This window comes from Artibeus jamaicensis, unplaced genomic scaffold (genome assembly GCF_021234435.1).
Source record: "Artibeus jamaicensis isolate MK-2021 breed Jamaican fruit bat unplaced genomic scaffold, CSHL_Jam_final contig_387, whole genome shotgun sequence".
Classification (NCBI taxonomy): domain Eukaryota; kingdom Metazoa; phylum Chordata; class Mammalia; order Chiroptera; family Phyllostomidae; genus Artibeus; species Artibeus jamaicensis.
This window is the reverse complement of record NW_026521812.1, coordinates 21,085,866-21,110,432: the sequence shown is the minus strand read 5'-3', so window position 1 is coordinate 21,110,432 and position 24,567 is coordinate 21,085,866. Positions and strand designations below refer to the sequence as shown.

At 39.3% G+C, this 24,567-nt stretch overlaps 1 protein-coding gene across 1 annotated transcript; it reads left to right on the top strand.

Moving 5' to 3' along the window:
* Window positions 1–2,180: 2,180 nt before the first annotated feature.
* Window positions 2,181–21,760, top strand: AMD1 (adenosylmethionine decarboxylase 1). The gene is made up of 9 exons (XM_037158996.2): window positions 2,181–2,610; window positions 16,007–16,093; window positions 17,094–17,220; window positions 17,791–17,893; window positions 19,456–19,498; window positions 19,585–19,729; window positions 19,854–19,946; window positions 20,029–20,184; window positions 20,664–21,760. Exons 1-9 carry the CDS (start codon window positions 2,501–2,503, stop codon window positions 20,802–20,804), a joined length of 1,005 nt encoding a protein of 334 aa, XP_037014891.1. The 5' UTR covers window positions 2,181–2,500; the 3' UTR covers window positions 20,805–21,760.
* The last annotated feature ends 2,807 nt before the right edge of the window (window positions 21,761–24,567 follow it).

Below are 24,567 nucleotides of genomic sequence, written 5' to 3'. Positions count from 1 at the left end.
CTCTTTGTTATAGTAGCTTAGCCTATGCCATACTACTACAGGTGACCTCTCAGAAAAGGTGACATTTAAGCTAAGATCTAAGTGACAAAAATGAACAAGCCATACAAAGAGGAGGAGAAAGAGCATTTCTGACAAATGAGAAGGATCAATAAGGAGAAATGTCAGAATTATGGGGGCACAGGGAGTGAATGCTGGAAATGAACTTGTTTAGTCTGGGATCAGGTCATATAGGAGTTTGAAGGATAAGGTAAAATATTCTACTTTTAAGTGTAATAGGAAACCATTGGAGAATTTTAGAATAGTATTTAAAACTGTCAAACTGAAATTATATTTAAAAACTCACTCTGGCTGCTCTGTAGTAAATCATCTGAGGGCATCACTTAGGAAAAATAATATATGTTACAAAGGACTGGGCCAGTTGGTAGACACTTTTAAAATTTTTCCTATATCAAACTAACAAGGACTTACCTTGCCAAGATTCTTGGCACTTTTATGTTAACTTAAATAGCATTGGGAAAAAGCATAATAGTAATTGAAAAGCAACTAATTATAAGCAATTATCAGCCAAATTATGTTTATACCACAATTAGTGTTTGAGGTGGTTTAGTAAACTGATTCATTTCAATAAGCAACATCTAAATAACTGAATAGCTTGTAAACCACATAAATACTACTTTTATCTTTATTCCAAGTGTAACTACCACATTCTCTTAGAATTATTATTACAATATAGTAAGCAACATTTATTATCTTTTGTCCCAATCCCCAATTTGTGTTGGATGCTTTTAAAAACATGGCAAGAGCAGTATATGTACCTACCGCACAACGCAACTTCTTTCAACAGGTTTTATGGAGAAATGCAAATAAACATTTTTCTAAGACAAGTTCTACCCTGCAGGGAGTCTAGAGTGCAAACTCAAACCATGTCTTTTTTTCATTAGGTTTTTCACGCTTACATTATCGTATTTCACTTTTACTTCGGGAAAGTCTTTCTTTAAGGATAGAGAAGTCTTTCGTCTTGTCACAATGCTAGTTTTTGTGTGAGGTTGGCCTCTCCCCCCGCCCCATACCTCTGAGTAAAAGTCATAAATTTGCTACCACAATTTTGTTACCTCAGATTAAACTGAATAGCACTTTACAACTGTTTCCACACTTTGATTACTCAACTACTATATACATGATTCTTTAAATAACCACTAATAGCTTTGAATCCTTGTTATATTAATTTCCATGTATATTCTCACGCACTAAGATGGTAGCATTGTAAATATTGGAGGTGGTGGGCACTTATTTAAACTAGTTCATAATCTTCAGACAATTCAAAGGAAAATATTAACAAACAATCGCATATTATATTAAATAAGTCCGTTTCTAGAGATAGTTTTGCTGAATAAATTCCCACCAGTTGACCTAATGGAGCATGGAGTTGCCAGTGCTTCATGGCAGCTGCCGTGCTCAGCCAACTCCAGGCTTTGGCAAGCCACAGGGTGGGAGGTAGGTAGAACCGGAGCCCTCCAGGGTTGGGAGCCACGTTGCTTTTCCTTTTTTTTTTTTAAACAGGGAGACAATGTTTCTGGCTATTGTGTAAACGGGTCAAGAACAGTTCGTTCTAAAATCAGCTAACGCGTAAGCAGAATTAAAGTGCCTTCTAATCCGATCCTTGGCAACCTATGCGTCACAAACAAACACTGAGTTTTGATGCCCGGCTTCGTTCACTGTGAGGAACACACTTCAGGGAATGGCCAACTACCTCGGGAAACGCGGCGAAATGCGCAAGATCAAAACCACCACAGCAGCGCAGCAATGGCCACCGCCCCCACCGAAACCCGCCAATCTTCCTAAGGACCCACCCATGCTATCGGCTAATCAATTGTTTCACGCATAGCTGCACAGCTTTTCTTCACTCTATTCCCGCTCTCCCCACCCACTCTGCATTCGAGGCCAGGTTTCTAATCCCCAGCCGGACAACATAGAGCTGCCTCCCGCCCAAGGAGCAGCGCGATCGCGAACAGCGGTGAGGCGGGTAGCTCTCCGTGCTCTGAGCAGGCCCGCAGCCAGCCAGCAGCAACCTGGCAGCTGGTGATTGACAGGCCGCTACAGCTATGAGCCTCAGGGGCGGGACGTGCGTCACTTCCTGGCCTTTCAAGGGAGATGAGGTATATAAATTCGCTGCTCACGCAGTACTCTCGCTTCCACAGTATGGCCGGCGACATTAGCTAGCGCTCGCTCTGCTCTCTCTAACGGGGAAACGGCGGACTGCAAGAGACTGAACTGTATCTGCCTCTATATCCAACAGACTCACGTTCAACTTTAGCTCACAAAAAAGCCGGGGAAATTTTATTAATCCTTTTTTAAAAAAAGTTAATATAAAATTATAGCAAAAAAAAAAAAAGGAACCTGAACTTTAGTAACAGCTGAAACAATCCGCAGCAGCGGCAGGAGAAGAGATTTAATTTAGTTGATTTTCTGTGGTTGTTGGTTGTTCGCTAGTCTCACGGTGATGGAAGCTGCACATTTTTTCGAAGGGACCGAGAAGCTACTGGAGGTTTGGTTCTCCAGGCAGCAACCTGACGCAAATCAAGGATCTGGGGATCTTCGCACCATCCCAAGGTGGGTGCAGGGAGCTCTCGCTCACAGTCTGGTCTGGGGCTGTCGCTGCCTCTTAAGGTACTAACCACTGGCGTAAGTCGGGGGCCGGGTTCCCGCAGCCTTCAGGTGGGGGCAGGTCCGCCTTCGGGAGTCGTTTGGCGCTGTGGAGAGGGACCTTGGTGCTGGGGGGAGCAGCCGTCTTCACATGGGGGGCTGAGCTGGTTTCTCCCGCAGCCGTTGCGGGGGCACGGGCGCTGCCTGGGGCGAGGGGAGAGGCCGGTGCCGCCTCGTGCTCAGGTAACGTCCCCGGCTGAGCGGTGGGCGGTGCCGCTCAGGGCAGTTTGGCGCCCGAGCCTCTGACTTTCCCCTCTGGCGCTGAGGGTCCGAGCCCCCAGGGCTGGGCGTCTAGGAGCCGCGCGAGCTCTCTGGGCAGGTGTGGCTCCGCGGGCTTAGTCAGGCGCTAATTCGGGCGTGCCCACTTCGGGGAGTGGAGGAGGGAGGGAGCGGGTTTGAACCGGACTTGTCCTCGCCGCGTGCAGCGGGTAGGAGGAAGCCCCCTGCGGGTCTGGGGCTGAGGGGCTGTCTTGAGACCTCCCGCTCTTGGTCCGAAATGTCAGCTTGTGGCTCCCGGGCAGCGGGAATTCGAGGGGAGCGGTGGTGTCGCAGTGGCAGGGCCCCACCGCCGCCCTAACATGCTCTGCACCAAAGCCTTTTTGGGGCCGTCCGCGGAGACGCTTGCGGAGCCCGCCGGGGCTTGCTACGGAGTCTGCCGACCTTGGTTGGTGTAATCTGTTACCGAACTGGTGGGGTTCCGGCGGGGTGCGAGGTTTACCTGCATTTACAGGGAGCAGGCCCGTCCAGCTCCGGGCATGGTATCTTGAGTGCCTAAACCAGCATTGGAATCTGGGGCCCCAGCCTCCCACCCCGGCACTTGTATGAGAGAGCTGGGCTGCCTGCGCAGAAAGCGAGAGGTCTTCCAGTGGTCTTCGGGTGATCCAAGCGCAAATAAAAGCGCGGGCAGTTCCGCAGGTGCCTGGGCCTGTTCATCGCGGCACCCAGCCCGCTAGACACCCCTAGCCTTTCTAAGCTCCTCGGCGCACGAGTTGTGGCGGTGCGGCGCAGAGACCGGCGTGGCCGCTTCATTGAGCTTGGACAACCAATGAGCTCCTGGGCCCCACTGAGAGCCTGGCCCCAGGGTGTGAGCCAATAGGCGTTTCAGGAATGTTGGCTGGGCTGATCGCTGTCCCTCACAAAAAGCAACTGGAGAAGCGATTCCGGGAAGACACGTGCTGCCGGAACTTTAAGACATTAGGTCTTGCAGGATTAATTCTCCGGTAGAAAAGCTGCGTGATTGTCACAGGTCTCATTTTTCGAGCTTTGTGCAACATTTAAAATATTTAGTATCTGCCAGGCTCAGTTCTAAACACTTTTATGTGTATGTTACAGGAAGCAGTTACTTTTGTACCAATATGGGGAAGCTAAGTATTTCCTCCATTTCACAAGTGGGAAACCTCCCTGCTGTTGGTGATATGCGTTTGGTAAAACGATTGTGGTTGGATTATCTTGAAAATCTTATTAAATGAGTAACTTTGTTTTGCTGAGGCTCAGTAAATGTTTTGAAGCTTTCTTGCTAAGAACACGTTCTTTACAATAAGGAAGGGGGTTTTTCCTTCCCAGGTTCTTGTGTACAAACCCCAAAATTGAAGTTTGGGCCTTTTTGTTTGTTTGTTTGTTGGTGGTGAAAAGTTCCCTGAATCCAGGAGGGACAGAAAGGCTTATAGAAAAAGGCAGCTTCTTCAAATATTTGGGGACAAGTGCTTCCTGTGTACTTTTATCAGTAGAAATTATTTGACTATGTGAGTGTGGCTCTAAAACAATGGCAAAAGTTTAATCTTCGGGGCAGAATATTCTGTGTTGTACAATTCATGGTGTAGTGCCATTTAATATTCGTAAAACCACTATTTTGAGAGTCTTGCAGCGCATTTCAGCTGTTGTAGGTGGAATCACTAAGAACTAAAAGTTTAATCCAATTTAACTGAGAAGTCCATTGGTAACCTTTCTGGGAATATTTCTTCAAGTGAACTGTCAGTCAAGTAAGGGTGAACCAGAGGGGTTATTTTACAAAGAAGCTAAAAAAGTACCTAACAAAAGATTACATGCTAGATAAATCACCTATAAGTCCATGACCTGGCAAGAGGGAATCACTGGAGTCTGGTCACTAGAAGGGTGATGTGATGTGGACTCCCAGAGATTTTGTAAGGGTCATCTAGAACACAGGTGGCAAACACAAGACCCAAGGGCCAAATTCGGCCCTCCATCTTGTTTTACTTGGTGGCAGCGCCAAGCTCCTTGCCCCTGGTTAAGGAGTAGTCATATTTATACAGTCCTAAATACATTTGGCCCATTAAAGGTAATTGTGAGGCTGATGTCCCAGGTGAACACCCTGGGACACCCCTGATCTACGAGAGTGCATAATGAAATGGTCCGTGGTCTAGATTTGAATTGAACAGCATTTATTAGATAGCTGTGTGATGTTTCCTCCACTCAAAAACAATACCTACTTGGGGTAGTTTTGAGGATTGAGTGGGTTAGTATACTATAGAACTTAATAACAGTGACACATGGTAACCACTGTACAAGTGTTATCTATCTTTGAGTCTGCTCTTTTAAGACAAAATCTTCTTAGCAATCAAAGGTGGAGAATAAAATATATCTGATTACAATATAAAAGGCTACACATTAAAGGGTGCTCTATCAATTTGATGTAGTTTTTATTCAAATAGAGGAGATAGCGTGTCACTGGGAATTTTTAGATTGCTTCGTTTCAGTCTTTAGTAGCTTTGTTCTTATTTAATGATACAGAAATTGGGAAGCCAGAAAGTCCTTGTTTGTCCTTACCTCAAGTAATTCCATTAAAATGTAAATAAGTCACATTTCAAAGAATTGTGAAAGGTCACAATTGAAAAATATTGACTGAGTGGATTAAAATTTAAAAATAGCCCTGGTGGGTGTGGCTTAGTTGGTTGGAGTGTAGTCCTGTATGGTAAAGGTTGCTGGTTTGATCCCCGGTCTGGGCAGGGCAGGTGTGACGCCCAGACCATCCCCCATCCAGGCAAGTTCGGGAGGCCGCCAGTCAGTACTTCTCTTTTGCACTGATGTTTCTCCCTTCCTCTCTCTCTCGAAAAGTAATGGAAAAATGTCCTCGGACATTATGTGAGAATAAAAATTATATGCTTTTAAAAATGAAAGGTAAATCTACTTTTTAAACTGACGTAAAACCTTAAGGACGTTGAGGGTGATAAAGCACAAAGGTCCTAATGGGGTGTTAGGGGGAAATTCCTAGAAAAATACCTACCTGACATTGATGGAAGAAAAAAAAGTGGAGCTCTAAATAGTTCTATAACCATTACATGAATTGAATTAGTCATTAATCATCCTGTAAAGAAAATTCTGGGCTCCTATAGCTTCGTTGGATGGTTCTCCTTAACATTTAAGAAAGACATAATTTCAGCCTTTTACACATATTCTTGTAAATAAAGAAGGGGACACATTTCCCGGCTCATTTTTAATTGGCATAATTTTGATATCCAAACCCTGACAAGGCTGTGAAGAAACCAGAACTCTCATGTGGCTGGTGAGAATGGAAAGTGAATAAACTACTTTAGGAAATGATTTGGCAGTTTCTTAAAAAGTACTATAAGATTTAATTTCTGTAAAATTATAGAAAATGCATGCTAATCAGATCAGTGGTTGTCTGAGCATGGGAGTGAAGGGAAGGGTGGATTATGAAGAGAGAGGTATGTTGACCTTGGGAATGGTCACCGTGTGATTGACAGCTTTACTAGTAGATAAGAATGTCAGAAATTCTGTAGGTTAAATGTAAAGATGCATGTAGAGTTCTACAACACAAGCTAAAATAAATACATGTGTGCATCCAATAAATAGTCTGATCATTTTTGCATAGTAACTTCATCTTTTTAGTGATTTACACCCTTATGTGCGATTGAACCGCCTTACTAGGAGAAATATTAATGTAATTATTGGCATACATATTGTATTTACTGCTACAAACCAAAGGATAATTTGGGTTGCTGTTAAGCCCTCTTCTCCCTCCCCCCAAGTGTGTAAACATAGTAATTAGCATCTGTATGAAATCAACTTTGAGCATTATGTGCCTGTGGGGGGCTCTCCCTGCAGGCCTCCCCCGCCCCCAACTCACCTCACTCTTGCCGCCAGAGATAAGAATAAGTCTCCCAAAACATGGTCTAATTGGGAAGGAAAGGTGGCCGATCTCTCAAAGGAGAAGGGCCATAAAACTTGGGGAACAAACTCATTTCAGGCTTGGACCCTTATCATTTAAATTGAGGGTATTAGCAAAGCAGGTTTCACGGGATTTTATGTGTTCTTTCTTAGTCCTGATGGCCCCCAGGGAACCTGCTCTTTCCAGCACAGGGCCGTACCCACTCCTGCATTGTTTCAGGCTTAGGTGGAGCAGGGGAAGTAAGGCAGCAAAGAGATTAGGAGACTGCTTGCAGACAGAGTGAGGACTCACCAGACTATGTCAAAGCTGAGGGACGAGGGTCCATCATCCCCTTTTTCAGTAGCTCCCCAAGTCCTTCTTTGAGGGCCACTAGTGACTGTGCCTGTCTTAGGTGGTCCCTCCCTTGAGGAATCTTACCTGTCATTGGCTAACCGGTCATGCACTGGGGGCCAGGCAGGGTGAAGTCAGGTGGGCAGAGGCAGTGCTTCTGCCAGGGAGATAAGCTTTGTCTGCTGAGTGGCTTAGGGTTCCAAGGTCTTTTATTCAGCCTTAGCCATGAGGGGTTATAGCTTCTGAAACCAAGGGTGGTTCCCAATGTATGCCCCCCAAATCATTGTAGTTACAAAGATGAATATGAATTTGGAAAGCTGCTGAAATGATTTTAGAGGAAAGCTGCTTTCATCAAGTGTAAGGACAAAAATTTTAATAGGCAGTGATGCAGGGTTCATAGAATGTAACATGAAAATTATTACAAAGACTTGAACCAAGAGAAATACACATATAGACATTATGAAGGAAACGTTCCAGCAAAGTTTTGAGGAAGCGGTAATCAGCCCCAGAAAAGTATGATAGGAATAATCTGATTAGTGAAACAGCTTAGCTTACAAGGAGGTGCTCCACCCCAACCCCAGAATTATCTTCTGGATGGCAGGCCCCTTCTAGTATAGGCTTTCCCTGCTAGGTGATGTTGTAGGAAACCATCTGTAGCAGTGCACCAGCTGGCATTGCTGTGAGAGGCTGCATTTGGCTTCAGTGGATTTTTTTTTTAAGACACAGTGCATTTGCTCATTTCATGATGGGTAATTTACAAGTGTACCTGTCCTTACTGGGCTGGGTGTTGACCCCCTTGCCCCACCCTCCCTATTCACCTGATCTCACCCTGAGTGATTTTTTTGTTTGTTTCCTGGATGAAAAAAGTCCTCAAAGGGAAACAATAAGTTTTGGTGGGGGGGTTGGGTCATGCCTGATATCTTTTTTAATGTTCTTTGATTTTAGAAGGGAAGGAGAGAAACACCAATGTGAGAGAGAAACATGGATTGGTTGCCTCCCATATGTGCCCTGACTCACAATCAAACCTGGGACCTTTCCGTTTACATCACAATGTTCCAACCAACTAAGCCATCTGGGCCAGGGTCAGCATATCTTTTGAATACAGATTAAAAAAAAAAAACTTTGTTGAAGCATAACCAAAAAGTTATGAAAATTATTAGTACAGACCTAGTTTTCACAAACTGACCCCACTCCTATAAACAGCACTCTAAGGAATATACTTATCCAGAAGTCCCACTTGCACCCCTTCCAATTACTATTCTGCCCTCGCCTAATACTAGCTTAACTTCTAATACACTAGTATAGCTATAGAATCATTTAGTTTGCATCATGTAAGGCCTCCTGTGCTCAACATTATGTTTGAGGTTTTATAGTTCATTCTCATTGTATACATAGTATTTTGTGTGAATATAGCGATACTACAATTTACCCACTCAATTGTCAGTGGGCATTTGGATAGTTTCCAGTTTGCTAATACAAATATATTGCTATGAACACTATTGCCATGTGTCTTTTACTGAACATTATGCATTTCTGTCAGATATACATACATCTAAAAGTGGAATTGTTGGGTCTTAGATTGCATATATCTAGCTTGAAGGTTCCAGTTCTGTGTATTTAACACATGGTATTTTTAATTTTAGCTAGTGTGTGTTTGGGGAGGGGTTGTATGTATTCCCCATTAGACTAATGGAGTTGAGTTTTATTTGCCTATTTTTCTTCTGGGGTGACTTTCTCTTTACAGTCTCAATATATTAGAGATGAATTATCTATCCAATATGTGTATTACAAATACACCTTTCTATAGCCCTGACCGATATTGCTCAGTGGGTTGGGCATTGTCCCACAAACCACAAAGGGTCACTGGTTCAATTTTGGTCCAGACGTATGCCTGGGTTGCCAGCCAGGTTCCCAGTTGGGGGCATGCAAGAGGCAACCTATCAATGTCTTTCTCTCCTTCTCCCTCTCTTCACCCTCTCTTTAAAGAATAAATAGTCTTTTTAAAAACACAAATAAGCCCCTTGTGGTTTTCCTTATTCCATTACTGATATCTTTAAAAATAGAAGATCTTAAGTTTAAAGTAATTAAATTTATTGATATTTTTCCTTTAACAGGTAGCGGTTTTTATGCACTGTTGATTTAAGAAACATCCAAACCTAGTAGAGAATTCTCGTGCGTTTATTTGAGCCAAACTGGAGGTAGCAACAGATTAAGAAAATGCCCCAGAAAGTGACAGTGTTACCACTTACTTTATGCATCATAATCAGGGGAAGACAGAAGGGCAGTTACATGAAAATGAGGGATGATTGAGAAAGCAAAGCAGGAACTCGCTGGGATTGGATAGATACGTTTCTTTTACATTGGTGGATAGAGGATAGTTAACAGTTAATAGGGTAACAATAACAGTGAGGGGTTCTCGTTGTGGTATGCTCTGGTGGGAGATTGTGCCCTGAGGAGTGTGGGAAAGTGAATTACCCTGGACTTGCTCGGTGTGTTATCATAGATGTGGAAAAAAACAATAGACTCAGTTAAGGTAAAGATTGACTTTTGTCAGGCTATATAATGGCCCAGTACAAGACTACCTGCCATAGTTTTTTGCTTTTAATTAGGAAGTTTTAATTTTAGACCATTCTATGTGGTTACTTTAGATCTCTGAGTTTTTAAGGCCATCGTACACACTTCCCCTGAGCTTGTTGGGTTTAGTATATGGACCCTTTTTCATCCACGACTATTTGAGATAACTTTGTTCATCCTGTGATAATTTTTCCCCCTAAACGTTGTTTTGTCTTGCATATTTATATCTGCAGTCCATCTGGAATTGATTTTTTTTTTTTTAATGTGGCATGAGGGAATAGAACATACTTAAAGTAAAATTGGCTTATCTTTCTAAGCTTCACCTCCAAGCCAAGCTGGAACCCTCTTCCTGAATGTTAGCCTTTTCTGTTAAACATTTCCTATCCTCCTATAGGCCATTTAGTAGAATTGTCTTGAGTGTAATCTAAACATATTACATAATACTGACCATCTTATCCACTAGTATCTCAAGAGAGATAAAAAGGGACTTGTGTGATTGGGGTGTTATTTTAGTAGGTAAATCTTGTCTGGAATGGCTTGGGTTAAAGAATGCTGGTTAATCATATGTTGAAGAAAAGCAGTAGTCCTGGCATATCCAAGTAAATACAGGAAAAACTGACTTATTTCATGCAGTTTTCAAAGTTGAAATGTAAAAAGAAGGGATGGTATCTTAGGGTTTAATCTACAGTTTTGTCTACTAGTTTTTCATATTTCAAAAAGATATATAAAAATGTTTTAGAGTTGCTAAAAACTAAAATGTTGGACCAAACAAAAGTCTTATTTTGATGGCAGCTATGAGAAGGAAGTCTGTTAGAAGATAAGAAATTTTGGTGAAAAGAAAAGATAGTTTATTGGTCTCTCAAGACGACAAAACAGGCTTTTTGCTTTTGAATTCATCACAGACCTGACCTATTCTTAGTACTGAGGTGAATTCAGATGGGAAATGCTAGTGGGTGAAGAGGATAAATATTTAATTAATTGTGAGGAACTCTGAAGTATTTTACATTTATAAGCTAAAACATAATCTGCAGTAAAGGATTGGGACAGTTGCAAAGATAGTAAATTACATCTTAGTATTAACTTTTCCAGAACTCATGCCTTACTTGACTACATCATTGTACAGTATAGCAGTATTGATCATTCACAGTGGAGAAATTTATAACCTATTGCCAAAAAACCTTTTAGTGTAAATGTTTTGGAGTAGAAAAGCTTCCTATTGAATTTAACTCATCACATTCCTGACAGCAGTTTCAAAAAAGTTTGAGCTGCTTTCTCTAAACCACCTTTCTTTACAAAGTACGTATTGAAAGTAAGTCAATTGAAGGTAGCGGTAATTATACTGGTAGTGATTTAAATTGGGGGGAAAGATTTGAGGTAGAGTGTACTGCGATTATAATTAGCAGTGCATTCTGGGTTGATTTATTTCTCTGGATATCTGAATTGCCTGCCCTAGGAAGGCATAGTCAGAATTATTTTGGTCAGTCTAGATTTTGAATAATAATCTTAATGTTTTAGGGTGTGACCTTGGTAAGGTGTAGCAGCCTGGCTGTATGGAGAATCTCTGACATAGACAAGGCAGACCATTGATTAGCTCATGTCACAGTTGAGAAGATTCACATAGGCTTTTTAGGTAAATTGATAACTTTGAAACCAGCAATTTTTACTTTAAGGAGGTAATCTATCTATCAAAGGAATCAAATCACATGAAGGCTTTTTCAATATGAATTTTCAGGCGCTATCTGTAGTGTCAGACTTACTGGATCCCAGAGTAAGATCCAACTCAGCCCTTCAGGTGATAAGGGTGAAAACCTGCCAGCAGCATCGTTCCCTCAGTCATAAGAGGTCTTTAGTTTTAGGTCTTAATGTAGTAAACCTTCACTCCATTTTGAGTTCATTTATATATGGTGCAGTGTAAGGGTTCAACTTCATTCTTCTGTATGGAGACTCAATTTTCCCAACATCATTTGATGAAGAGGCTCTCCTTTCCCAGTGCAGTCTTAGGACTTTTGTTAAAGGTTATCATCTGACCCGAGGCATTAAAAAAAAAAAAAAGTCAGTTGGTCATTTAAAGTGTGCCTGAATCAAGCAATGTGGCTCTTGTCATGTTAATCGCATATTTTCCCTGGTAAACACTCCAACTTTTTTTTTAATTAGAACACAGATTCTTTAAGAAAGAAAGCTTTAAATATAAAATATGGCTTGCCATTAATGTTTGCTTTTTCAGGCATAGTAACCAAGATTATTCAGGCTATAGGTTACTATCATTAGTAAAGAATACTACTTTTTTGGGATCATTTATCATGATCTGATACTTTTTTTTTTATCCTCACCCAATGACATGCTTATGGATTTTTAGAGAGGGAAGATGTGAGAGAAAAGCATTGATCAGTTGCCTCTTGCCCATACCCCAACCGGGGACAGAACCCACAATGTAGGTAGTATGTGTCCTGACCAGGAATTGAACCAATGGCCTTTCGGTTTATAGGATGACACTTCAACCAACTGAGCCACACCAGCCATGTCTGATGCTGTTTTTTAGTACTTTACATTTAAGTTAATTAAAATTTTTCGACAGGTCTTGTGACATTTTGGTCTAGATAATTTGTGTGTGTGTGTGTGTGTGGTAAGTCCTATTCACTAATAGGACTATTTACTAATAGATGCTGTAGCAGCATACCAACTATATGCCAGCAATGACACCACTACCCCCAGTGTGACCACCAAAAATGTCTCCAAAAACTGCCAAACGTTTTCTGGGTGACAGTTATCTACAGTTGAAAACCATTAAATTAGACCAGTGAGGTGAGACAGCAGCACTTAAGTAGAGAAAATGTAATTCAAATTGGAATGTTTTGGTTTATCTGTGAATTTCCTTGTGTTCTATAGCATGTAGCAATTGTGTAACACTGAATACCTTTTGCGGTGTTTTCCAGTCACTAAATCAGTATTATGTGACACATTCCAAAATTGCCTTCTTCATTCTACTTTTCAGTTTGATTTACTGAACTCATCCGTATTGACAAAAAGACCAATTTTGTAAGGTAGTTTGTAGTACAGACTAGTGATTCTCAGTCTAGGTGTTAGTGTGTTTGGGAGCAAAGCACAGGCATCTTCCACCGTATTGAGCCTGCTGTGATGTTCTATTCTGTAACTTGGTACCAGCTTGCTTTGAAATCACAAATAAGTAATTTAGAAAATGCTTTGGTCAGCTATATAAAACACTGTCTTTTTCATCATTAAATTTGGGCATAAAATAGGGCACTGAAAACCTTTCCCTTTAAAACAGTCGGCCAAATTCTATAGGGCCAGAGAGCAAGTTTTAAATTTTGTAAGGCAGACATTCTGTGTTGAAGCTACTTGGCTCTGCCCTTAGAGAGAAAGCAACCATAGACAATATACAAATGAGTGGATGTGGCCAAGATCTGATAAAGTTTTATTTATAAAAAGAGGCTTTCTTTCCCCACAGAAATGTAATAAAATAATATGCTGGAATTCTTGGCTGTTTTTGTGTTGGTTTTTCAACATTTTTTTTTGTACATGTATATCATTATATTAATGTTTTTAGTTTTACTTCTCGGATATATCTTTCTTGCCCCTTGATTTATTATATTTTTGAGCCTATCCGCTCCTCTAGGATTACGTCTTTATAATCATTTGGTTTGTAGGCTGTCCAACTGTTTGTCCCAAGGTGTTTTAACATAATTGCTTTTTTTCATACTGTGACTTTGGGAAAATACTGCTTGAGGGTTTCCATTTGGTGAGGAAGAATATAGTTGCAGAGTTTATTAAGTAATGATGAATGAGTTAAAAGAGCATTGTGCTTTTCATTAAGATAGAATAAGCACCTTGCTAAATGCGACTAGAAACTCTAGACAGAATGCATGGAGCAGCTATCTGAGGACTCTGAGAAGTAAATGTTAGCAGGTGAATGGGAGAAGGAAACCAGAATTCAAAATACTATGAAAACAACCATGATTTTCTGTTTCTTTCTTTCTTTTATTCCCCCCCCCCCCCAATCTCCTCAGGTGATCTCAAGTGTCCAGAAACCCAGAACTGCACGCCAGGTACAAATAAAAAGGTCCAAAAAGTCCTCTTTTTCTTGTCTGTAAAGACAGAAAGGAGGCCCCTTTGGGTCAGAGAGAATAGAGGGAAATCCCTTTTTGGTTTTTGTTATGTTTTTTCTTCTCTGGCCATTGCTCAGGCAGCCTTTTCTTCTCCTGGCCACTGGCCAGGCCATGAACTCCAAGGGAGGGGGGAACCTTTTTTTGACCAGAGGAACTGTGTGGTCCCAAGATGGAATAGCATCAGGGATATATTCCTGTTCTTTTCACTCTTTGTCATCTTCCCCGTTGCCCAGAGAGAGAGAGACAATCACAGGCAGCCTGCTGCAGGGTGGGAAAACTAAAGCCTTGGCTTTTTAGCTAGGAGACCAGAAAACTTGCCCACCTCTGAGCCAGAAATTGTCAGCAGTTATGGAAAAGGGGGAGTTGAATAAAGTAAATGCCATTAAGATTTATATGAACACCCCTGGGCTGCTCATATATGGCTCTGGCCCTAAACAGGATATCAAAGGCTTTGCAAACTGATAGCTCACCTACCAGTCCCATACTGGCCACTGAGTAGGACAGATCTGAATACCATGATATGCATACTATCCTTTCCTAACTAAATTGAAACTGGAACATAACTCAGAAGTTGGGTAAGAACTTGAAGACTGAACCTTAAACATTTCAGTTGCCTGCTAAAACAAGTTTTAAAAATCAACACACCTTATAGGATTTAAATAAGATTTAAAATTATATAACGTGATCAAAATGTCCAGGCTGCAGTCATAAGTTGCTCAATAATACAAATGACCAAGAAATTCTCAGCATCTCAACGGAAGATAATCAACAGACACTACTAGCCTTGGAGTGATACAGATCAAGATTCAAAGGCAGCTGTCATAACCATTCTGTAGAAGAAAGTAAGAGTGAACACTCTTAAAATGAAAGGAGGTCTTAGGAGAGAAATAGAATATGGAACTTAAAAATATACAAAAAAGTAACTACTGGAATAAAGGTTTACTGGATGGGCTTTAGTAGAATGGAAATGACAGACAAGTGAGTGAACTTGAAGACAGATGGCTAGGAATTACCAGCTCAGCAAGAGAGGAAAAGTACTGTGGGGCGTAGAGGATGAACGGGGGGGGGGGGGGCGGCCTGTGTCAGCAGATTCCAAGGAAGGGGGGAGTGTTGCATAAAAAATATTTAAGAAAACAATCTATGTCTAGATTCATTATAGTGAATGGGTTCTGTAGCAGCTTAGTTATTTGGCAGTGAAATGAGTAAGCTTCATTTATGTATATTAAAATAAGATGGCATTTAAGTAGAATGTATGTCTATAGTTCGCTGACAGGATAATTCTGTCAAATGAGTCTTTATTTTTTCAGGAGTGTACCCTCTAAATACCTGAATTATTGTGGTGACCATTTTAAAAAACAGGATTATGTGACAGTAGTTTAGGTTTTTAAAATTTAGGGGTGTTCATGATTTCCCAGCAAGTCCTTTAAGTTCTAATTAGAATAGTTATTGCCAGATTCAACAAGTACTGGAAAGCCTGGTACAAACTAGACTAGTAGGCACAGTCCCCAACTACATGGAATGACTAGCAGAATTGGCATGAATACCAAAATAGCTACACAAGATACTTTGACAAGTCTTCTGAGTTTTTAAACCTTTTAATGACAGATTTGATCTGGTGGAATTTGTGGGCTAACTTGAGCTGGAGAAGGGGGAGTTGGGGACCAGGGTTCTGGGTAGGATGAAATCCATTCCGAGAGTATCCACAACAAAGCGGATAATTTTCTTTTTTTGACAATGCTCCTCAACTTTTAACTTGCTTTTCTTTAATCATTTAACTAGCAAAAGGTAATGGTTTTCCTGGGTTTATGAGCCTCTTGAATTTCCTCTGTATGTGGCTTATTCACAGGATTTTATCTATTTGTCTTTTTCTTAATTTCTACATTTGTTTTGCTTTTTAAATTATTTTTCATGTATAGCAAAGTGTTTCATCTTATTTAGTGGGTGTCAATATAGACAGACAAGTTGGGGGTGGGAGTTGGTATTCATAAGAAAAGTTAGAATAAGAATGTGCCAGCAAATAAAATGCTATGTTGATCATTGGAAAGCTGTTTTAAATGTGAGAAATTGATAATTTTCAAGAATAGGCAAATAGTTTAATGAATTAATTATCCTTTTTATTAAATAATAGATCTGAGTGGGACATACTTTTGAAGGATGTGCAATGTTCAATCATAAGTGTGACAAAAACTGACAAGCAGGAAGCTTATGTACTCAGGTAAGTCCTATAAAACAAATGCTAGCTAACACATTTCAGCTTGTCACACTGCATATAGAACAGCAAATTGTCTCTGTGGACCTTAGTTCTATAATTAGTTGTATATTATTTTTAAAATATGATATAAAGTAAAATATTTACTTCAGGTATCCCTAGGCAGTAGGTTTTTTGATGTCTTACCTGAAAGGTCTTCAAGATGGTTGTCATATAGTTAGAAGGAAAAGTATCTGTCAAGCCGGGTGAAATGACCTTGTTCCTTTACCTTCAACCACAGGTGCAGGTCTTCCTTTTTTAGTATATGCCTCTCAATATCAGAACTTCAGACAAAGTGAAAATTAGCTTCCCCATACAGATAGGATTGCCATATATAACAAAAGAAAGCCATTAAACCCTTTTATAGGTACAAAAATAATTTATTCAATAAATACATTGAATTCTTATACATACTATTAACGAGCCTTGGGTTGAACAAGGTCCCAAAATATATCTGCTTTTTACTAAGGTTGTGTTTGGTGGATACAGACGTTTATCAAAGGCTTATGTGCCAGGCCATAGGGATATCATGGTGAATAAAAACAAACATTCCTTTCCTCATTGGGCTTATTACCTCTACTATAAGTAGTAATGAGACAGCTGTAGAAAAACATGAGAGTGGGTGGTGCAAGATGAGGTGTAGAGTATGAATTTAGTAAATAATGTCTTTGGTTCGATGAAGTGAGGAAGAAAATTTAGCAATAAAAAAGAGGGTTTGTGTAATGAGGTAATGGGCTTTATATCCAATTCAAAGATTGTTTCTGTGGGTTCTCGGACCTTAAACTGATTTTTGTATGAAAGAAGAGGAAGATTACTGCAGAACATTATTTGCTTCCTTGAAATCTTAACATTTAAATGACTACCCAGAAATTTATATTGTAAATGATAAATTAACACAGTAATGGGTTCATTGTACCTTGGTAGTACATAAACAGCCTTATAATATTGTAACTTTTTTTGATTGCAGTGAGAGTAGCATGTTTGTCTCCAAGAGACGTTTCATTTTGAAGACATGTGGTACCACCCTCTTGCTGAAAGCACTGGTTCCCCTGTTGAAACTTGCTAGGGATTACAGTGGGTTTGACTCAATTCAAGTAAGTAATCAAAACACATGAATTAATCCTTTAAGTTATAAATAAGTTTATATACTTCCATAGTTGTAATGGGTAAGGACGGGCCCACTGTGGGAGGAAGAATATTCGTCCTGATGCCCGAGAATAGCAGAGTAGGGAAGAAGCAGAGAATGAGTTAGGATAAAATCAAATGAGAAAAGATTAATATTTCACCTAATTGGGGTAAAGGATGTCTTGTTGTTAGGACATAAAAGTTTTTGTTAATTGTTGACCCTTACAAGAAATCTAAAACAGTATGTTCTTAATTTTTGAATCACTGCCTCTTTTAGTATATACATGTTGTTCTTCCACAAAGCTTTTACTTTCATGCCTGTTTAAAAGTTCAGATGAGAAACAGCTGCTCTAGAAATACTGGACCTAATCACTGTAGTTGTTGTGACCCATCATCAGTAGACTGGGCATTTTAGTTTCTAGAAACTCATCGATGCACCCTAAATTAGTAATACTCTGTTGAGACTTCTCTGTGGCGTAAAATTAAGTTGCTTCTTATAACACTTAACTCATGAATATTGGTTTATATGTCTTTTTTAGAGCTTCTTTTATTCTCGTAAGAATTTCATGAAGCCTTCTCACCAAGGGTACCCACACCGGAATTTCCAGGAAGAAATAGAGTTTCTTAATGCAATTTTCCCAAGTAAGTTTAAATAGTAGCACATTATAAAATTAAGATAAACATATCAGTATAGCTGATTACAAATTTTATAGTACTCGTGTGTGCACCTCACGTCGTTGTTGTTAAAGTGATAGAAAAAGACAAGTATGGGACACCACCTAGAGGGGTGGAGTTCATCTTCATCTAGCCACTTGCTCTGACTTACGTCTAACTTAGTAGTTATAAAGGCTGTGTACCCTTTCATTCAGTAAATACCCAGTGAATGACTTCATAGTCATGTGTTAAGACACTGGTCCAGCATATTCTATACAGGAATTAGGCTGACTTGCAAATGACCAACACAATGAGATCATAGTGTGACTTCAACAAATGGGCAAGATTTTCTTCTATTCATTTACAAAGCTGTTATTTATAGACTTTCCTTTTTGAGTGTCAAGGTCAGGGAATTAAAGGTTATCTAATCTAATACCCTTATATCCTAGATGAGGCTGAAAACTTAGTATTTTAATAACTTGGTGAAGACACTCTTGGGCATGATTTTAAAAGAAAATCTGGTTTCTATTCTATTTTTAACTTAGCTACTAATATGAAACTATACTGATTTGATCTAAGTCACTGGGTGTTGAGTATAATTTAGTGTGAGTATCTGCTACCAGTTAATTTACTGTGTTGAGCGAGGCTTAGAAACAACATGGAAAGGAAGTATGGTGTTGGCCAAAAAGTCCATTTAGTTTTGAGTGTGCTGGCTAGCTCCTATTATTGGCTTTTAGTAGGTAGATGCCAAGGGTGCTGCTAAACATCTTCCAGTTCATAAGACAGTCCCCCAGCAAAGAATTACTTGGGCAAAATGTCAGTTGTACCAAAAAACTTTACAAACTACTTTTGACACGTTCGGTAAGTCACAACACCTTCTCCATACACTGCACGAGCCTTTTTTTTTTTCTTTCCATTTCAGTTGTGTTTTTACCTTTCTTGAAATAATAAAGCATAATATGCCAAAAATATTGTACATTTTCTTCCATCTTCAATATTTAAATGGCTGCACAAAATTTCACCAATTTTGGTAAGGAGTGTTTAGTTTTGTTGTTGGGGTTTTTTGTTTGTTTTTGATGAACGCTAATATGACAGCTGTCACAGTACCATCTAGCAAAATTGTTTCAAGTGAAGTTAATGACAGCTAAGCACTACGAGAGCCATTGTACAGAAAAAATGTAATAGGCTTATTGGCCAACCCAGTATTACACAAAAATGATTTGTGTTTACTTGGGAGAATAGATATATGGGAAACTAAATTTTATTTCCTAATGGAGTTTTAGGAGAGAAGGGGCCATAGTTTCCTCAGCATTATCTAGACTGACTCACTGGCTGCTGAAGTGTGTCTCCAAATAACAGCCAGTTTTCAATTTTTGAAAGGTGAAAGGGGAGAATCCTGCCTACTTTTTGAATTCATCCACTTAAAATTTTCTTTACTGATATTTCTGATAGGCAAATGTATTGTCCTAGCTATTGAAAAGGTGAGAAAAAGCCATCCATCCTATCAAATGTATCTGTTGAATTGATTTTACATTTTTCTCCCTCAACAGATGGAGCAGCATATTGTATGGGACGTATGAATTCTGACTGTTGGTATGTTGGATACTTTTTTTTTATATGAAATTTACTTTAAACTTCAGTTGTCATTTTTAGAAACAATTTTATTTTCTTTTGTGTAGGTACTTGTATACTTTGGATTTCCCAGAGAGTAGGGTAATCAGTCAGCCAGATCAAACCCTGGAAATTCTGATGAGTGAGCTTGACCCAGCAGTTATGGACCAGTTCTACATGAAAGATGGTGTTACTGCAAAGGATGTCACTCGTGTAAGGGTTTTCAATAATTCTGGATTCTGCTTGGGGATTAAATATATTGTTTAACTCATTCTTGTTTTGCGTTTCAAATTTGTATGTAATTTAGTCTCCCTCTCCCCTCCCCCCGCCCCCCTAGGAGAGTGGAATTCGTGACCTGATACCAGGTTCTGTCATTGATGCCACAATGTTCAATCCTTGTGGGTATTCAATGAATGGCATGAAATCGGATGTAAGTAGTATTATTTGCTTAATACTTACTAAATATTTAAGTGTACCCTTTCCATTATTAACACAAAAATGTTTTTCCTAAGGGAACTTATTGGACTATTCACATCACTCCAGAACCAGAATTTTCTTATGTTAGCTTTGAAACAAACTTAAGTCAGACCTCCTATGACGACCTGATCAGGAAAGTTGTGGAAGTATTCAAGCCAGGAAAGTTTGTGACCACCTTGTTTGTAAACCAGGTAATTTGTTTTTATTGTTGACATTAAAGTCTTCCAGAAAATAAGGATAGTGGGGAATGTCATATAATGGTCTTTTTTTAAATAATCTCTTTTTAATTGTTCAATTACAGTTGTCCCCATTATTCATATAAAGTTCTAAGATGGCCCATTCTCAGATATCTAGAGGTGCTGCTGGTTGAGATTATTGGGGTGAAAAGCTTTATGTGTTTCATTAGCTTTCTCTTGTTTTGTATCTAACCTAATTGGTAGACTTCTCACCGTCCTGTTTATTTTCCCTGTTGGTGGGCCTGGGGTTGGGGTAGAGGATGGGGGGCATAAGATATCTTACTCCAGCCCATAAGAAAGCAGCTAAAATATTCAAATACCACAGTTTTATTAAGGTAGTAGTTTTAAGTATTTGTGGCATGACTATTTTGTTTGCATCACTTCTGCAGATTGGAAGTATTAATAGATTTTTTTTTTTTTTTTTTTTTGCCTAGAGTTCTAAATGTCGCACAGTGCTTTCTTCACCCCAGAAGATTGAAGGTTTTAAACGTCTTGATTGCCAGAGTGCTATGTTCAATGATTACAACTTTGTTTTTACCAGTTTTGCTAAGAAGCAGCAACAGCAGCAGAGTTGATTAAGAAAAATGAAGAAAAAACGCAAAAAGAGAACACACTTAGAAGAAGGTGGTGGCTGCTCTTTAGATATTGATAAAGGGGGCTGTGCTTTTCATAACCACCACCTAGTAGTTGCAGAAAGCCCTAGATGTAATGATAGTGTAATCATTTTGAATTGTATGCATTATTATATCAAGGAGTTAGATATCTTGCATGAATGCTCTCTTCTGTGTTTAGGTATCCTATGCCACTCTTGCTGTGAAATTGAAGTGCATGTAGAAAAAAACTTTTACTACGTGAATCTTTATAACACTTGTGACAAAAATTCAATTCGGTTTATGCACAGTGTAATATTCCTCCAGGTATCATCCAAAATTCCCCACAGACAAGGCTTTCGTCCTCCTTAGGTGTTGGCCTCAGCCGAACCATCCGGGACTGTTCTAAAATTGCTGCCCAGGATAATTACATCCAGTTACCTCCACTTTCTAGAACGTATTCTCTACTAATGTTATTGAAACCAATTTCTACTTTATACAGATGTTTTTTGCAACAGCAATTAAAGTTTTTTCTTCCACGAGTACAGTCCTCTAAGAAAGTGATTGCAATTATCCATTTTATGTAATACTATTTTAACATTGCTTCCAGCTCTTTGTATTCCTTTGATTTCATTCCTCACCATGGTGTCTCCCCTCCCAACCTTGCCCCAATAAAGCAATATACTGTTACACTGTGGGTTAACCAATCTTATACCCTAGAGGGGGGAGAGAGCGGATGGACCCTAGGCTTAATTGTCTTTTAAGGTCAAGGAAGTTTGGCTTTTTTATTGGCATTGGCTCTTTTGGAAGATGGTGACAAAAATAAACTTACAGTGTTGATTAGCAAGGAAGACACATAAATTAACATTAGAACATACTGGCAGAACTTATACGGGAACTACATGCCATTCTGTGTTCTCCAATAAATAAGATTAGCTTCTCATGAGTACCATGTCTTTACTAACTTGGTAAGTAGTAGTATAAAAAATGTTATTAGTACATTATTAGCAAGGAGATTTCAGATACAGGTTGTACTGGATTCAGTAAGTCAAATCGGATCACTCACCTTAATTTTTAGCTTAGCAGCCATTTCCACCAATTTCCATGAATAATGTACCATAAACTTTAGTTCAAAGCAGCACCAGTGTCTTTGCCATCTTGTGACTTGAAGGTCTGTGACTTTGTGTGTAATACATGTGATAGTGTTCTGACTCCATGTGTTCCTCTTCCTGGTGGGGGTGCTTTCACCGTGTTTCCAGAGGATCGAGTGAGTGACCAGAATGAGAACTCTTCGGGCTACTCAGACATACACAGGGAAGCAGAATTATCCATGAGACAGAACATAAGAATTTCCAAAGTGGTCAATGGGAAATGACTAGAAATACAGGCTTTCAAGAGTTAGCGTTTTTTGGCTACATTTCCAAATACTGTGAGATTTAAGCAGCCTAGAAAACAGCAAGGTTGACTAAATTTTTGTATTCTTGTCCTCAAATTTTTTTTCTTTGTGGCGTGCTGCAGTGATGTTTTTGTTCCTTCCGTACTTATAAATGAAACACATTTTTTTTAGTGTTTCTAAACATAAAATCTACTTGGTTTGAAATCAAGTGGTTGGAACACTTCTTTTATTTTATGTACGTTCTTGATTCAAAGTTTCATTGAAGAAGCTTTCAATCAATGGATCAGTTTGATTCTTAACTGGCACACAGTACCTAGTGTTTCGGTGCTGTTTTGAGGACCAATGCTCAAAGTGGATTTTGTTCTTGAACAGTGTCCCAGTAGATTTGATGACGTGTTGGCTTGAGGTCTAATTTTTTTCTAATAGATTTAAGATTTCTATCTAATGTTGAGAAACTACACAAATTTATATGAAACAAAACTTAGAAGAATGAAAACTGTAGATTAAATAGTAATTTAAATTGATTCTAGTATGTATAGAGGAGGGAATTTTTTGTTACCTTAATTTCTCTCTTTGATGGTGTTGGGCTTAAATTTGGTTGAAATGTATTTATGTACCACACTTTAAGCTTCAATAAAAGTTTGCTTAATCGATTGTCTGGTGACATTCAGAAAGTGTTCTGTCGATGTATTTTTTAAGCAGTATGCATGACCAAATATGACATGTAAAAGTTTTTGAAATTGAAGAAATCTATCTACATTTAATGATTATTCTAAGATTTGTGAGTTATGAAGACAAAAGATCATTAAGCTCCTGGGATAATATCCACTTTGTATTCAGATTTAAACATTTTTTGTTAGTGGCTTTATAACTGGAGTGCAAGGGAAGTATCTGGATCCTGGCCAGGTGCTTCAGTTGGTTGGAGCATTGTCCTGTGCACCAGAGGGTTGTGAGTTGGATCCCCAATTGGATGCATGCAGAAAACAGCTGATGTTTTGTTTTGGGCTTTCCCAATCCCTAAAATTGATGGATATGTCCTCAGATAGGGATTTTTACAAAGAAAAGTATCTGGGCTATATACCAGGATATCAGAGTAGAAAAAGAATGTATTTCAGTTTGATCTTAGAGGAAGTGGATGGTAGAATATTCCAGCCTTTATTTCATGAGACTGCCCTTGTAATGGGGATTGGGGAAGAACAGGCTGTGAGCTTCCTTTATTTCATTGATGATTATTTCTGTTAACTAGAACAAAATACAAGCTTGATCTTTTTGCAATACAAGTACATATTTTACAATTATTTATTTGGTAAGATTTGTCTTCTAGCTACAGGACGCTAGAAATCAGAATATAAAAATTTGTATTTAAATCTTAGAACAAGCTTAGAGAATATTTTTTCCAAAATTTGAATAACGGGTTGATCCTAGACAGGCAAGATGTTTATGCAATGCCAGGTTCTTTTACTGAAACATGAGTTTTGGAGGACACCAGTGAGAACTCATTGTGTGAATTGACAAGATTCAGGCGCATAAATGGTAAATGCGACATTGCATTATGGAAAATACAGGACTTTGATTGCATTTTCCTAGCCAGATCAATGTCACCAGTTCCTGGCTCCTCACATTCAAACTTTGCTTTCTCATCCTCATCTTACAGTGGATGAAGTGCTGCTCCTCTGGATTCCACCCATTCCGAACTTCAGAGATTTTATAAAACTCAGTTCTCTGCAGTAATTCCCACTGTTGGTTACTTTTCTTAAAAGTTTCCCGTTGGTTTGTTTTACTTTCCTACTTCCCACTTGCCTTTTTGCTTCTTAGGATCTGCTTTCTTAGTTCTTTACAGTATGACAAGTGCCCAGATTCTTAACCCCCAAACTGAATTCTTCAACTACTTACAATCATTCTCCTGGATGCTCAAACAAGAAATGTAGGATGAAACTGAGATAGGGTCATAGATCTGTGATACAACCAAGATGGGAGGAAAACCATTGATGGGAAGTGTCAAGGGATGTCCAATAGGCTGTTGGATAGATGAGCTAGGAACCTTAAAAATAAGTGATTTGTAATCAAGCATTATTGGAGACTTTGCAGACATACAAAATGAAATAGTACTTGGAACCTTCATACCTGAACTTCAATAATCCTCAGTTCTGGTTTGACACATCCATCTATTCACACGTTTTTAAGGTAAGATTTATATACATTGAAATACTAATCTCAACAATTTTATTTGAAGTAATTTATATTTTATGCTAGGACAGTTGTCCTGATTTTTCCCCGCTTTGTCCCCCTCCACCCAGCACTCCCCACTCCTTCAGAGAATCCCCCCCACCATTACTCATGTCCATGGGCCAT

What these genes read in the sequence shown, in the direction of transcription:
- AMD1 (XM_037158996.2), top strand. Translation starts at nt 2,501, where the DNA reads ATGGAAGCTGCACATTTTTTCGAAGGGACCGAGAAGCTACTGGAGGTT. An exon ending in GATCTTCGCACCATCCCAAG is followed by an intron (nt 2,611 to 16,006) that starts GTGGGTGCAGGG and finishes ATTAAATAATAG; the next exon opens with ATCTGAGTGGGACATACTTT. An exon ending in CCACCTTGTTTGTAAACCAG is followed by an intron (nt 20,185 to 20,663) that starts GTAATTTGTTTT and finishes TTTTTTGCCTAG; the next exon opens with AGTTCTAAATGTCGCACAGT.